General features: G+C 39.5%; 1 protein-coding gene across 4 annotated transcripts in view; it reads right to left on the reverse strand.

The window, feature by feature from the left end:
• The window catches only part of MGAT5 (alpha-1,6-mannosylglycoprotein 6-beta-N-acetylglucosaminyltransferase), a 367372-nt gene that overhangs the window by 109643 nt on the left and 241334 nt on the right, over window positions 1-16395 (reverse strand). For all 4 annotated transcript variants that reach the window (XM_067742121.1, XM_067742120.1, XM_067742119.1 and 1 more), the window contains exon 11: window positions 4007-4140. In XM_067742121.1, the coding sequence (XP_067598222.1) occupies window positions 4007-4140 (134 nt within the window). The remainder of the gene's footprint in view (window positions 1-4006; window positions 4141-16395) is intronic.

The raw sequence follows: 16395 nt of genomic DNA on the forward strand, positions 1-16395 counted from the left end.
AAAAATTGACAAGACATAGGTACACTTTTGACACTTTCATCTTCTACTCAAAGGAACGGTCTTCCCCTTCAGGCCGTGAGAATAGTCACACTTACCGGAAGGAAGATTCTATGGCAACGACCGAGTTAGACTGGACCCGGACTTAGCCACGAGGAAATTTTCCATCACCCTGCTACCTGATGGATTTTGCCACCATTGATGGTCCCCACCTTGCTCCGCTGTCTCATTAGGAATTGTAAAATGCTGATTTTCTAAGTTTTCATTCCTTTTGCATTTATTAGCTGTGATTTCCCCATAATTAACAACGTTCTCTCATCAACTATTTGATTATCTTAAAATACAATTTGTCCTAGAAAGGCACGATCAAAGCTGGATTCTTTCCATTTATTTTTCAGGGTAATGAAGTCAGTGTCTTAGCAACTCGCAAAGGTGATCGATTGATTTTCTGGGTTTTTCTTGCTTGGACTATCATTCTGGATTCATGGATTATTTTCCACTGGTTTGATTCAAATCCACTGCAGTCATTATTTTTTTTGATGCTCAAACTACCCCAGCTTTGGTTCCTGTGTCCTTCTGACTCCACCCCAGGGGTCCTTCTTAGCTTCCTTGCTTCCACGTGAAAGATGTCCCATCTTTAACGGTTCCTGCCCTAGACCTGGAATCACCTATTTATCTTAGAAGGAGGATCCTTTAGTGGGAAAGGTACTTAGGAAATCCCAATCTGAGTGTTAAGGATACTCACTGCCACTGGATTGTCTTTACTTTTGATCCTTTTCAAAGTACAGAGTTAGGAAACATTTCCTTTTCAGAGAGAAAATATAAGTTCATAGTGATATTTCCTATTCAAGCTGAGTATTATACAACCTTTACTTAAATTCTTTATACACTCCCCTCTTCCTATATACTGCAAACTGTAGTTCCTACAGTATAACTGTAATAGTTTCAAATAACAATATAAGTATTCCCCACTACAACTGTATGGTCCAAAGACTGTGCTTAAAATCACTTGAAATAATTATTTTATCTGTGTGAGAGATTAGCACCAACCTGATACAGATTTCTTGTTTCATTTTTTGATCTCTTTTCAATCTTTAGTGAATTCTTTTTTCTTTTTAAATTATGTAAAACATTTCTATGGTTCCAAAGTCAAAATAAAGTACGTTAAGAGACATCTAGCACAGGGAACTATATTCAATATCCTGTAATAAACCATATGGGAAAGAATATAAAAAAGAATGTATCTGTATGTATAACTGAATCACTTTGCTGTACAGCAGGAATTAATACAACATTGTAAAACTATACTTCAATTTAAAAAAAGAGACATTTATTTCCTATCCCTGCAAACCCTCCTCCAGTGGTAATCATTTTTATTAGCTTGTTATTCTTCCATTGTTTCTTTTGAAAACACAAGCACATTCATACATGTACACACACTTCCCCCCCACCATACCCTTCTTATATAGAAGGGGGTGACTCCACATACCTGCCTGCACTTTGGTTTTTACCACTTAATATATCCTAGACATCTCCCTCCAGAGACTGGAGTCTTCCCTCGGCCCTTTTGCACAGTTACACATGACTTCGCTCTATCAACAGACCATGTTATTCACTCAGTCCCCTATTAGGAACCTCTGGGTTATTGCCAGTCTTTTCCTAGTACAAATCGTGCCACAATAAATGGCCTTGTACACACTGTACACATACCATGTCTGACCTTTGCTCACGTATCTTTGGGATGGATTCCTAGATATGACCTTGTCAAAATGCCTAGGAAGCTATGCTAGACAGTGACAAATCCCCTTGCACAGGGGCAAGTACCAGGCGGGCTGCATTCCCACTGCTTCCCCTAAGTCTCACCATAGGAAGAGCTGCGTCAGCAAACTTTCAGATTTTTGCCAATCTGATATGCGGGACATGGGATCTTGGTGCAGTTTTAAAATGCATTTCTCTTATCATCAGTGAGGTTAACATGTTTTCATATATTGGGGGCAATACATTTCTTTTTTCTCCGAACTGCTTTTGCCCATTTCCTACTGGATTGTGGAATGTTTTCCTCTCAATTTTTAGAAGCTCTTTATACATTAGTGATATTAATCCTCTGCAACACAATTTGCTATGGTGTTATTTTTCTGTGTTGTTGATTTTGCCATACAGGTTTCGTTTTTTTTTAGGCAGACAAATGTATCAGTTTTGCCCCCCGCCCCACCCCCACCCCGGATTCCTGCTGAATTCTGAGTCAGTTAAGAAACTATCCCTTTCCCAGGTTAACAAGAATTAATCTATTTTTCCATCTTTAGTTATATTGTAAGCAGTGAATTGATTTCAATTCAATCAGCCAACACTGCTGAAATCCTCCATTCATGGAGAATAAAAATAAGTTCTTTTGGACTCTGAATTCCAACATTCTAAAAGAGAACTTCTTTCTGGAAAAGCCTCCTATTTCTACGCCCCAGATATAGGGAAATACCATCCCACGGAGGGCACAGATATACCGTGTCATTTAAGTAGTGTTGGCCATTTTGGACACAGCTAACATTTTATGTATGTGACGTAACACACAAGCCACTTCTTAGGTTATTTTGTGTCACCTCATCCCAGGCCCTCAAAGTTACACAGCAGTGTCGATCCAAAGGTAACTCTAGCCATGTCTCACCATGCTGCCAGCCACCTGTCACCCACCATGCCCTATATTAGTTTGTCCCCTGAACCGTGCCCCCGTGACAGGCTACGATAGGATGACAGAGCTCCAGGAGCGGTAATAATAATGTCTACGATGCATACAGAACACTCTCAAACACCGCTCTGAGTTAAAATGAACATTTAAACATGAGTCGATTTTCAAAATCACTTCCCCATCTGCCACAGCCCTTCTTAATTCATCCTTCCTTCTCATACTTCACACCCAAGGATTAGTCCAATGTGTTCGCTGCTGCACTTAGTGAATCCGACAAAAGGTCACCTTCAGGTGGCTGCACGTGAGGGGGAAGGGTCAGTACATGGGGAAAAGGCACGGCAGAGGGCCTTGGGTTTTAAAGAAGGAAACAGATTCGCAGCTCAGATCCTAATTCCAGGATGGAAATCTCTGGATTAAAATTATTCCGATAATTTAGGAAAATGGAAATCTGCACTCTGAGTGTCCAAATGGACTGTTTAACTCGGAGGACCTTTCATTTCCAGAACAGGAATTCACCTCAACAAGGGGAATCACCAAGGTCTATGGACTTAAACAATAAATTCATTTTTGGCATGAATACTACAGGATCCAGTATTTGGCTTCACAGTCCTCAGCTAATTATAAACGAAATGAAGCTACGGGCAGGTAGACTGATGGCAGCAACAAGACATGGTGAATGTGAGAAAGGAACACAGAAAATTGCTGAAAGGCTACAGTTGGGGCCAGCAGGTTCATCAACTTTTAGCCTGTCCACTACAACACTTTACAAAATAATCACTGCTCGTGGCAACATGGACACCACGTGAGCAAGAGAGGTTGAGATTTCATCCTAGGCCCAAAGTTTAAGAAGCCAGTAAGGTATGAAAGAGTTTTAAATCGTTCCATTTTGAAAAGACTGACTTTTTTTTCTTTACAAAGGTTGATGCTTAAAGAATGAAGATTTAATTACTTGGAAAATGTACGCACATGGAAGACCTCATTCCTCTTGAATATCAAGTGGACCCTAAACAGTGTCTGTGTCGCATGAAGCATGTTTACTGCCTGCCAAAGTCCATCCAAAGTCCTTTCCCAGATGGTTTCCAGTGACACCTCATATTGAATATTTTTCTCCAGAACATTTCTAAGGTTTTTTACAAAATGTTCACATAGCCTTTCAATTCCGGTTTTTTAAAAAAATCCAGTTATTCCCAAGAAAAAAGGTTCTACAGCACCCATTCCTACAGCTAAGGGCTCCGGGAATCACAACTGAAAACACATGGTGGCCTCATTTCTTTTCTCATTTGTCTTTGGCAGCATTCTGGAAAGTAGAGGTGAGACACAACTACTCACGGAACATGGTGTAAAACTGCTGCGGGTTCAGATTCCACTTGCCCCAGGGGGTCTTGTGGCCTTTCAGCTGGGCATAGTTGGCGTGGTTGAACTCTGGTTCGGTGCCGAATGAGTCCAGGACACGCAGCATGCACCTGAAAGATAAAAGACGCCATGGGTAAAACTACAACCTTGACCCCAGAGTCAAAGAAACAAAAGCTCTACCCCCTCAGGGACCACCAAAGATGGACAAATCCTTTAAACTGAAGGCCACTGGGCAGGAATTGAGAGGCTTTATACTAGCATGTCTACAAAACATCCCCACACGTGGCTTCTGAGCCAGAGCCATCACAAAGCTCATACAATCTGCTCTAGATGAGTTGCCTAACCACAGAAGATGCTCCAATACCAGCGAAATAAAAAGCTCCCAAAAGCTGGAACTGCAGACCGCCACGGTCACTGCTGTACCCCTAGCCTGGGCTGAGCATACAGTGGTGCCTCAGGGACAACTGTGGAAGAAATACAGAACTACCATTTTTAGAGGTTACTATGTCCCCCCAAATTCATATGCTGAAATCCTAAGGAGGTGGTGTTAGTAAATGGGCCTTTGGGAGGTGATACGGTCATGAGGGTGGAGACCTCATAAATAGGAACAGTGCTTTTATAAAAGAAATTCCACAGAACTCCCTAGCGCCTTCCACCGTACGAAGATACCATGAGAAGTCTGCGACCTCACCTGACCATGCTGCCACCCTGATCTCAGACTTTCAGCCTCCCAAAATGTAAGCAATACATATCTGCTACTTATAAGCCACCCAGGCTGTGATGATTTGGTACAGCAGCCTGGGCGGACTGAGACGGAGGTCTTATTCTGCTTAGAGCACATAGCATGTCCTGTCTCCTTCAACAACTAGTCAAGATTTTCATCAACTAACTACAGTACGTGATTTTAGGTAAAGCTTAGAATCTCACTCAACAGGCAGTGGTGATTTTTATGTATTTGATAGTAAGAGGGCATTATTATTTTCTCCCAGAGCTCAAAAAGAAGTGAAACTGAAAATGTTTTGTTTGGCTATTCCACAAAAGCCTTAGCACAGCATCAATCAAACCTGGTCTATCGCCTGTTTTTGTACGGCCTTCTAGCTAAGAATGTTCTTTACATTTTTAAATGGTTAGAAAAAAAAGAGGGAGAATATTTTGTGATGTGAAAATTATACGGAATTCAACTCTCAGTGTTCAAAAATAAAGTTTTATTTGAACTAGCCAAACCTAGTTGCTTCTGTACGTCTATGACTGATTTCACACAGTAGCAGTAGACTTGGTAGCTGCAACAGAGACCACATGGTCAAGCAAAGCCTAAAATATTTACTATCTGGCTCTTTACAGAAAAAGCCTCCTGACCACTGTTTTGGAGTGCATAAAGAATGACCAATCGGAAGAAAGGAATCAATACTAAAACAGAATTTATTGATTTTGGTTACATTTATTTCATCACTGATTCTCAAAACACTGATGTAAATTTAACTCATGACTGGCCAATGAAAAAGCACTATTTTCTGTTGTTATGTGTCAGGAATAATTCTGAATGGCTCTTACTGGACCAATAAGCATACAAGTAAATGAAGATAGAGCCCACATTTTAGAATCAGATGACGGCAATGACTTTTAAGCATCTGATTCACTTTCTTTCTTCCTTTCCCCACTAGGAGGAAGTCCATCTTCCAATTATTTTTACATCAGTGCATATTGCAGAAAAAAAGAATGCAAACACCAGATAGGATTTTCCAGGAAGAGCAACAGTAAACTGTCATTTTAGTGTGATGATTTTCACATCAGAGCTCAGCACTATTTGTCTAGACAAGGAAGAAAAGAGAGAGGGGAGGCAAGGTGGAAGGAGCGCGGGCCAGGACCACAGAGTTAAATACAAACCGACCCCAGAAACAGTGTCCTTCTTCTGGATTCCCATGTGGCTCTCAAGGAACATTCGATCCTCACAGTGACTAGATATATATGTATAAACAACTGAATCGCTTTGCTGTACACCTGAAACTAACACAACACTGCAAAACAACTATACTTCAATTAAAAAAAAAGAAAACAGCTGGGATGATGGTGGCAACGCTTGCCAAGGTCACTACAGGAGAGGGGCGGAGGGGATGGAGGGACTCACACTGACAACTGGGGCTGGGGAAGGTTCAGCTCCCTCAAGAGGGCCAGAGCTGGGATTCCAAGGTGAGAGCGCTCTGAGCAGGCACAGCAGGGAGAAACAGGCCACCCTCATCAGAGAAACCTTTGCCTTGAAGGCTCTGGCTACCTCCACTTGTTTGTCGTTGACTGACCGTCTCTAGCTTGTGACTCTATATTGAACTTGGAGTTTCAGTGGTGTTATTTTAAATGTGGATAACTAAAACAAACCCTGATGAGGAAAGATGCCTGGCAGGAGCCTCACTCCTGAAATCTTGGACTTTTATTACATGGGGCCTATATGTACGCTACGTGAGGCTGGCTTCTACTCAACGGAAGGCTACAGAATGAATGATGGGATGCGTGAGATACTTATAACTCTACATGCTTATACTTGAAGCTTTGGTTTGGGAGTTGTCTGGTTTTTTTTTAGCTTATCTGGGTTTGTCTTATAAACCCAAGGCAGGAGACTGATCTCTGTCTAGGACAGAGGAGGCTGAACAATTATAGTCTTCCCTCTTCAATCACTTTCTACACCTGTGTGTTTTGGAATTGGGTGTGTGCCGGTAGTATTGATGCTGTTCCTCTAATGTCTTCTGTGTGTCTGGAGCATCAAGAACAGACTGATGACTTAAAAAGATATTTGCCTCGCGGCCCGAGGCAGCTGGCCTCCTCACAGGGCTGGCTGCAGCAATGCCAGAGGATTCCTGGAACATTCTCTCTGCACTAAGCCACACTATTACGAGATGGACGTCCACAACCTCCTTGCCAGGACCTACTTCCTAATTTGGAGTTTGATGTAAAACACGGTATATCTTGGACTATTTGCATCTCACTTTCCTGTGTGTTGTCCATGCTCAGCAAAGGCCTCACATGAAGCAAAATGGATATGAGTTTTGCAGTACCTAGCAGAATACTAGTCACATGTAGGTATTTAATAAATGTTTCATCGAATGTCCTGGGTCGCTATATAAATTGGACAGAATTTATTAATATTTTTCCAAGATCAACAGGAATCACAGATTTGCTCCTAAATAAAAAAACCAACTGATAACTTTACATTTAATAGAATTCTTATCATCTTCCATCACCCAAGATGAATACAGAGAGCGCCGACAATTTCTAATCTTTAAAAGGGAAAGAAATGGGCAAGAAACTTTCTAGAGGACCTGCTTGGCCTTTGGATGAGATCTTAGCTGCCTGAGACCACAAAGACGGCAGCACTGAAGTCCTAACAGACCTCCTGCCAGCTAATATCATTAACACAGATGATTTATTAAAGAAAGGAGGGATAAAACACTCTTCCATAAAATCCCCTCAGAGAAAATACGCCTTTTCATCCAACAAGAACCAAATACCAATCAATGGTGACCATTTTAATAATAAAATCATCCTTTTTAATTGACCTAAACGCTACCACTGAGAATATATTTCCACCCAAACAGCCCTGCTTAATCATGAGAATATGTAAGTCTAGGGACGCTCAGTTCCTTTTGCACATTTATCAGATGCCTGTCAGTCACAAAACGCCAGAGAAAAACAGCTCTTTCTTTTTTTCAGTGCTGTAGCTAAAAAGAAAAAAAAAGTTTGCTTATTTACAAGGTCTATTAGCAACAAGAAATATGGCTACTCCCATAGAGCGGAGAACATTTATGGCGGCCCATGATTCATGAAGATTTCAAAAAAGCAACAAACCAAAAAACAGGAAAACACCTGATGCAGAAGGTAGAGTGCTATCCTGGACCAAACCCAGATTTTTACCTTGCTTTTTTATGAAACCGCAGACACACCTCATTTTATTGTGCTTCACATTTTTGCACTTTGCAGATACTACACTTTTTACGAATTAAAGGTTTGTGGCAACCCTGCCTTATCAGAGGTTGGTTAGCATTTTTTAGCAATAAAGTATATAAACTTTTTTTTCCCTTTCCAGTTTTATATTGAAATATAATTGACACACAGCACAGAATACGTTTCAGGTGTACAGCATAATGATTTGATTTATATACAACATGGAATGACTACCACAAGTTTAGTGAACAACCATCATCGTAGAGATACAAAATAAAATTTTTTTTCCTTGTGATAAGAGCTCTTGGGTTGTACTTACTTATCTTAGAGCTGCAAGTTTATACCTTTTGACTACCACTCCCCCAACTCCCCCTCCCCCCGTCCCCTTCCTCTGGTAACCACAAGTCTGATCTCTTTGTCCATGACTTTGTCTTTGTTTTCGAAGTATAACTGACCTATGGCACTATGCCAGTTCCTGGTGTGTAGTATAGTGATTCCGTATTTCTGTACATTACAAAACGATCACCATGATAAGTCTAGTTACCATCTGTCACCACACAAAGATATTACAATATTATTGATTATATTCTCACACTGTGCATTTCATACCTGTGAAAGGATTTTTAAAATTAAGGTATGTACATTGGGGTACGTGTCCTTTATACAATGGAATATTACTCAGCCATAAAAAGGAACAAAACTGGGTCATTTGTAGAGATGTGGATGGACCCAGAGTCTTTCATACAGAGTGAAGTAAGCCAGAAAGAGAAAAACAAATATCATATATTAACGCATCTATGTGGAACCTAGAAAAATGGTACAGATGAACCTATTTGTAGGGCAGGAATAGAGATGTAGACGTAGAGAACGGACCTGTGGACACATGGGGGGAAGGGGAGGGTGGGACGAATTGGGAGATTAGGTTTGACATAAATACACTACCATGTGTAAAACAGATAGCTAGTGGGAACATGCTGCATAGCACAGGGAGTTCAGCTCGGTGCTGTGTGACAACCTAGATGGGTGGGATGGGTGGGGGGGTGGGGGGAGGGAGGTCCAAGAGGGAGGGGATACAGGTATACATATAGCTGATTCACTTCACTGTACAGCAGAAGCTAACACAACATTGTAAAGCAATTATGTTCCAATAAATAAATAAAGGTGTGTATTTTTTTAATACCTAATGCTGTCGCACACAATAGACTATAGTATAAACATAACTTTCATGTGCACTGGGAAACCAAACATATCGTGTGACTCACTTTATTGTGATACTCGCTTTATTGTAGTGGCCTGGAGTCAAACCCTCAGTATCTTTGAGGTCTGCCTGTGTATCCAAAAGGCAATGAAAAGTGGGTAGTCTCCTCTCAATGAATCCCTTTACTCTGCCCAAGACCATTTCACTGCCCAGTGAGAAAATCACTGCCACTGCAAAGAAATTCCACAACAATGGGTGTTCCCCCCACTCTGTTTTTGAGAAGATTCTTAATATTTTGAATTTTCATTGTTTTCTTTTCTATTATGGTTTATTACAGGATGTTGAATATACTTTCCTGTGCTATAAAACAGGACCTGTGGTTTATCCATTCTATATATAATAGTTTGCATCTGCTCATCCCAAACTCCCAGTCCATCCCTCCCCCACCCTCACCCCCACAACCCCCAGCAACCACAAGTGTGTTCTCTATGTCTGTAAGTCTGTTTTGTAGATAAGTTCATTTGTATCATATTTTAATTTATTTACTTATTTTAAAAAATTAACTTATTTTTGGCTGCGTTGGATCTTCATTGCTGTGCGCAGGCTTTCTCTAGTTGTGGCGAGCGGGGGCTACTTTTTGTTGTGGTGTGCAGGCTTCTCATTGTCGTGGCTTCTCTTGTTGCGAAGCATGGGCTCTAGGCACGCGGGCTTCAGTAGTTGTGGTGTGCCGGCTCAGTAGTTGTGGCTTGCGGGCTCTACAGCGCAGGCTCAGTAGTTGTGGCGCACGGGCTTAGTTGCTCTGTGGCATGTGGGATCTTCCTGGACCAAGGCTCAAACCTGTGTCCCCTGCATTGGCAGGTGGATTCCTAACCACTGTGCCACCAGGGAAGCCCCCGTGTCATATTTTAGATTCCACATATAAAAGATATTATATGGTATTTGTCTTTCTCTTTCTCACTTACTTTGCTTAGATTTGATGATAATCTCTAGATCCATCCATATAGCTGCAAAATGCATTACCATTAAGTGCCCAACATACAAACCTTCAAGTTGCAAACTTTCAGAGATGAGAACATATTATAAACCTATTACAGTACAGTACTATATAGCCGATTGAGTTAGTTGGGTGCCTAGGCTAACTTTGTTGGACTTATGAACAAATTGGACTTATGAATGCACTCTCGGAATGGAACTCGTTGGTATGTAGTGGACTTACTTACTTCATTTTCTTCATGGCTGAGTAATATTCCATTTAAATATATACCACATCTTCTTTATCCATTCATACGTCGATGGACGTTTAGGTTGTTTCCATGTCTTGGCTATTGTAAATACTGCTGCTATGAACACAGGGGTGCAGGTATCTTTTCGAATTTGAGTTTTGTCTAGATACATGCCCAGGAGTGGGGTTGTCGGATCGTGTGGCAGCTCTAGTTTTAGTTTTCTGAGGAATCTCCATACTGTTCTCCATAGTGGCTGCACTAAATTACATTCCCACCCTCAGTGTAAGAAGGTTCCCTTTTCTCCACACCCTCTCCAGCATTTGTTATTTATAGACTTTTTAATGATGGCCATTCTTACTGGTGTGAGGTGGTACCTCACTGTTGTTTTCATTTGCATTTCTCTAATAATTAGTGATGTTGAGCATTCTTTCAGGTGCCTACTGGCCATCTGTATGTCTTATTTGGAGAAATGTCTATTCAGGTCTTTTGCCCATTTTTTGATTGGGTTGTTAGATTAATCCCTTATTGAACACACCATTTGCAAGTATTTTCTCCTAGTCTGTAGGTTATCTTTTCATTTCATGGTTTCCTTTGCTGTGCAAAAGCTTATAAGTTAAATTAGGTCCCATTTGTTTATTTTTGCTTTTATTTCTATTGCCTTGGGAGACTGACCTAAGAAAACATTGCTACGATTTATGTCAGAGAATGTTTTCCCTACGTTCTCTTCCAGGAGTTTAATGGTATCATGCCTTATATTTAAGCCTTTAAGCCACTTTGAGTTTATGTTCGTGTATGGTGTGAGGGTGTGTTCTAGCTTCACTGATTTACATGCAGCTGTCCAACTTTTCCAACACCACTTGCTGAAGAGACTGTCTTTTCCCCACTGTAGATTCTTGCCTCCTTTGTTGAAGATTAATTAACCGTAGGTGTGCGGGTTTATTTCTGGGCTCTCTGTTCTGTTCCACTGATCCATATGTCTGTTTCTGTGCCAATACCATGCTGTTTTGATTACTGTAGCCTTCTAGTATTGTCTGAAGTCTGGGAGGGTTATGCCTCCTGCTTTGTTCTCTTTCCTTAGGATTGCTTTGACAATTCTGGGTCTTTTATGGCTCCATATAAATTCTAGGATTGTTTGTTCTAGTTATGTGAAAAATGTCATGGGTAATTTCATACGGATCAAATTAAATCTGTAGATTGCTTTGGGTATTATGGTCATTTTAACAATATTATGAATTTTCATTTCTTTCAATTCTAGAGGACTTCCAATCTGGAATAACCTTGGACATTAAAGTTAATAATACTAAACTATAAACTAACCTGAAATGGAGAAACCTAGGTCAGGCCATTAAAGATGCATTTATTGGGTAAGTTAAAGAACACATCAAAACATCTCTTTACAGAATAACAACAGAAAAGAAACATATGAAGGGACTTCCAAGTTGTACTAACTGAAAGATTTCAGAGTGCTCTCTTAGGAAGGTGATTCAAAACAAAACGTAGGTCAATACATACTACCAGTTGGTAAAGCTGGTACTAATTTCATGATTTTTACCCAAATTCATGACCATTGACACTATTAAATAATTATGGGGCTTCCCTGGTGGCGCAGTGGTTGAGAGCCCGCCTGCCGATGCAGGGGACACGGGTTCGTGCCCCGGTCCGGGAAGATCCCACATGCTGTAGAGCGGCTGGGCCTGTGAGCCATGGCCACTGAGCCTGCGCGTCTGGAGCCTGTGCTCCGCAACGGGAGAGGCCACAACAGTGAGACGCCCGCGTACCGCAAAACAAAAACAAAAACAAAAACAATTATGATGTTTAGTTAAATGTATTCACCTTTTAAAATTCATTGGAAAATTTTATAGACCACAAATAAAAGACAGTATCAACTGTAATAAATGGAAGACACAAAAAAAGCACATTACTATTCTTCCCCTTTTTTGTGATTATTATTTTTGACTATACTCCGTTAAAAGTTACTACAAAATAATTCCCTGTGCTTATCTATTTTATACATAGTCATTTGTATTTCAATACAATACCCCTATCTTGCCCCATGCCCCTTTCCTCGCCCCACTGGTAACCACTAGTTTGTTTTCTGTATCTGTGAGTCTGTTTCTCTTTTGCTGAATACGTTCATTTTATTTTTTAGATTTGGCATATAACTGATATCATACCACATGTGTCTTTCTGTCTGACTTACTTCAGTAAGCATAATATCCTCTAGGATATTGCTGCAAATGGAAGAATTTCATTCTTTTTTTTTAATCACTGAGTAGTATTCCACTGTATATATATGCCACTTCTTCTTTATCAATTTGTCTATTGAAGGACCCTTAGGTTGTTTCCATACCTTGGCTATTGAAAATAGTGCTGATATGAACACTGGGGTGCACATGTCTTTCTGAAATAGTGTTTTCAACTTTTTTGGATATACACCACAGCAGTGGAATTGCTGCGTCATATGGTAGCTCTTTTTTAGGTTTTTGAGGAACCTTCATACTGTTTTCATAGCAGCTATACCCATTTACTTTCCCACCATGCTGTTTGGGTTACTAAAGCTTTGTAGTATAGACCAGCGGTCCCCAACCTTTTTGACACCAGGGACCGGTTTCATGGAAGACAATTTTTTCACGGATCAGGGATGGGGATGGTTCAGGCTGTAATGCGAGTGATGGGAGTGGCAGATGAAGCTTCACTCACTCACCTGCCTGCCGCTCACCTCCTGCTGTGTGGCCTGGTTCCTAGCAGGTTGCAGACCAGGACTGGTCCGCAGCCTGGGGGTCAGGGACCCGTGGTATAGACTGAATGAAGTCAGGAAGCGAAATACCTCCAGCTTTGTTCTTTTTCCTTGGACTGCTTGGCAATTCAGGTTCTTTTGTGGTTCCACATAAATTTTAGGAATATTTGTTCTAGTTCTGTGAAAAATGTTACGGGCATTTTGACAGGGATCACATTAAATCTGTAGATTGCTTTGAGTGGCATGGCCATGTTAAAAATATTAATTCTTCCAATCCACGAGCGCAGGGTATCTTTCCATTTCTTTGTATCATCTTCATTTTCCTTCATCAATGTTTTACAGTTTTCAGAGTATAGGTTTTTCACCTCCTTGGTTAAGTTTATTCCCAGGAATTTTATACTTTTTGAAGCGATTTTAAACAGCATTGTTTTTTTACTTTCTCTTTCTGATAGTTCATTATTAATGTATAGAAAAGCAACAGATTTCTGTATATTGATATCATATCCTAAAACTTCTCTGAATTTATTAGCTCTAATAGTTTTTTGGTGGAGACTTAAGGGTTTTCTACATAAAGTATTATGTCATCTGCAAATAGTGACAGTTTTACTTTTTCCTTCCAGTTTGGATGCTTTTCTTTTCTTTTTTTTTTTTTTTTTTTTTTTTTTGTCTATTGTGGCTAGGACTTCTAATACTATGTTAAATTGAAGTGGCAAGAGGGGGCATCCTTGTCTTGTTCCTAAATTTAGAGGAAAAGCTTTCACCTTTTCAACACTGAGTATGATGTTAGCTGTGGGTTTGTCATAAATGGCCTTTATTATGCTGAGATATGTTACATCTATAATCGATTTGATGAGTGTTTTTACCATAAATAGATGTCGTTTTGTCAACTGCTTTTTCTGCTTCTAGTGAGATGATCATGTGATTTTTATCCTTTTGTTTGTTAATGTGGTATATATCACACTGAATGATTTGTGAATACTGAACCATCCTTGTGTCCCTGGAATAAATCTCACTTGATCATGGTGTATGATTCTTTTTATATAATGTTGGATTTGGTTTGCTAATATACTGTTGAGGATTTCTGCATCTATATTCATCAAAGGTATTGGCCTGTGATCTTCTTTTTTTGTAGTGTCTTTTCTGGTTTTTGTGTCAGGGTAATGGTGGAATTATAGAATGAATTTGGGAGTGTTCCTTCCTCTTCAATTTTGTTTTTGAAATAGTTTGAGAAGGGTAAGTATTAGTTTTTCTTTACGTCTTTGGTAGAATTCCCCTGTGAGGCTGCCTAGTCCTAGACTTTTGTTTGCTGGGAGTTTTTCTTTGTTTTACAAATTCAATTTCACTACCAGTGATCGGTCTGTTCAAATGGTCTGTTTCTTCTTGACTCAGTCTTGGCGTGTTGTATGTTTCTAGAAATTTGTCCATTTCTTACAGGTTGTTCACTTTGTTGGCATTTAACTGTTCACAGTACTCTTATGATTTTTTGGATCCCTGCTGTACTGGTTATTCCTCCTCTTTCATTTCTTCTTTTGTTTATTTGGGTCCTCTCTCTTTTCTTCTTGGTGAGCCTGGATAAAGGTTTATCAATTTTATTTAACTTTTCAAACAACTAGCTCTTGGTTTCATTGATCTTTTCTATTTTTTTCGTCTCTATTTTATTTATTTCCTCTCTGATCTTTATTATTTTCCAACTTCTGCTGACTCTGGGCTTTGTTCTCCTTTTTCTAATTCTTTTAGGTGGTAAGTGGGGTTGTTTGAGAATTTTCTTGTTGCTTGACGAAGGCTCATATCACCATAAACTTCCCTCTTTAAACTGCTTTTGCTGCATCCCATACATTTTAGAGACTGTATTTCCATTTTCACTTGTCTCAAGGTATTTTCTGACTTCCTCTTTTTTTCTTTGATCCATTGCTTTTTTCAGTGGCATGTTGTTTAGTCTCATTTGTTTGTTCTTTTCCCATTTTTCTTTCTGCAATTGATTTCTAGTTTCATACTGTTGGGGTCAGAAAAAATGGTTGATATAATTTCTATCCTCTTGAACTTGTTGAGACTTGTTTTGTGGCCTAGCGTGTGATTTATCCTGGAGATGTTCCATGTACACTTGAAGAGAATGTGCATTCTGCTGTTTTCAGATGTGATGACCTGTAGATATCTATTAAGCCCAACTGCTCTATTGTGTCATTTAAGATCACTGTTGCCTTACTGATTTTTGGTCTGGATGATCTGTCCACTGATGTAAGTGGGGTGTTAAAGTCCCCTACTATTATTGTCAATTTCTCCCTTTACGTCCGTTAGTATTTGCTTTATGTATTTGGGTGCTCCTGTACTGGATGCATACATGTTAACCGGTGTACTACCTTCTTCTTGTATTGATCCCTTTATTGTTATATAATGCTCTTCTTTGTCTTTTATTATAGGCTTTGTTTTAAAAGTCTATTTTGTCTGATATGAATACTGCTATCCCAATTTCTTGCCATTTCTGTTTGCATGAAATATCTTTTTCTATCCCCTAACTTTCAGTCTGTGTGTGTCTTTAGCTTTAAAGTGAGTATCTTGTAGGCAGCATTTAGATAGATCTTTTTTAAATCCAATCAGCCACCCTATGTGTTTTGATTGGAGCATTTAGTTCAATGACATTTAAAGTAATTATTGATAGATATGTACTTACTGCCATTTTATTACTTGTTTTCTGGGTTTTTTTTTTTTTTTGGTAGTTCTCTGTTCATTTCTTCTTCTTTTTGTTTCTTCCCTTGTGGTTTGATGATTTTCTTTAGTAGTATGCTTCTGTTCCTTTCTTTATATGTTTTGTGTATCTACTGTAGGTTTTGGATTTGTGATTACCATGGGGTTCTACGTTGACTGTAACTATATCTACTTGTTTTAAATTGGTATTCATTTAAGTTCAAACTCATTCTAACGGATCTGTATTTTTTACTCCTTCGCCACATTTTGTGTTTTTGATGTCATATTTTAATCTTCATGCTTCTCCCCTTATTGCTTTTATAATTTTTTTGTCTTTTAATCTTCATACTGGCTTATTTAACTGGTTGATCTTCAGTACTTACTATATATGTGGCTTTCCCAGGGGGATTTTCCCTTTCCTATAGATTCTTACTTCTTTTCCACTTAGCGAAGACCCTTTAACATTTCTTTTAGGGTTGGTTCAGTATTGATGAACTCTTAGTTTTTGCTTGTCTGAGTTCTTTATCGCTCCTATTCTAAGTGATAATCTTGTTGGGTAGCATATCCTAGGTTGCAGGTTCTTCCCTTTCAGCAC

This window comes from Pseudorca crassidens, chromosome 6 (assembly GCF_039906515.1).
Source record: "Pseudorca crassidens isolate mPseCra1 chromosome 6, mPseCra1.hap1, whole genome shotgun sequence".
NCBI lineage: Eukaryota > Metazoa > Chordata > Mammalia > Artiodactyla > Delphinidae > Pseudorca > Pseudorca crassidens.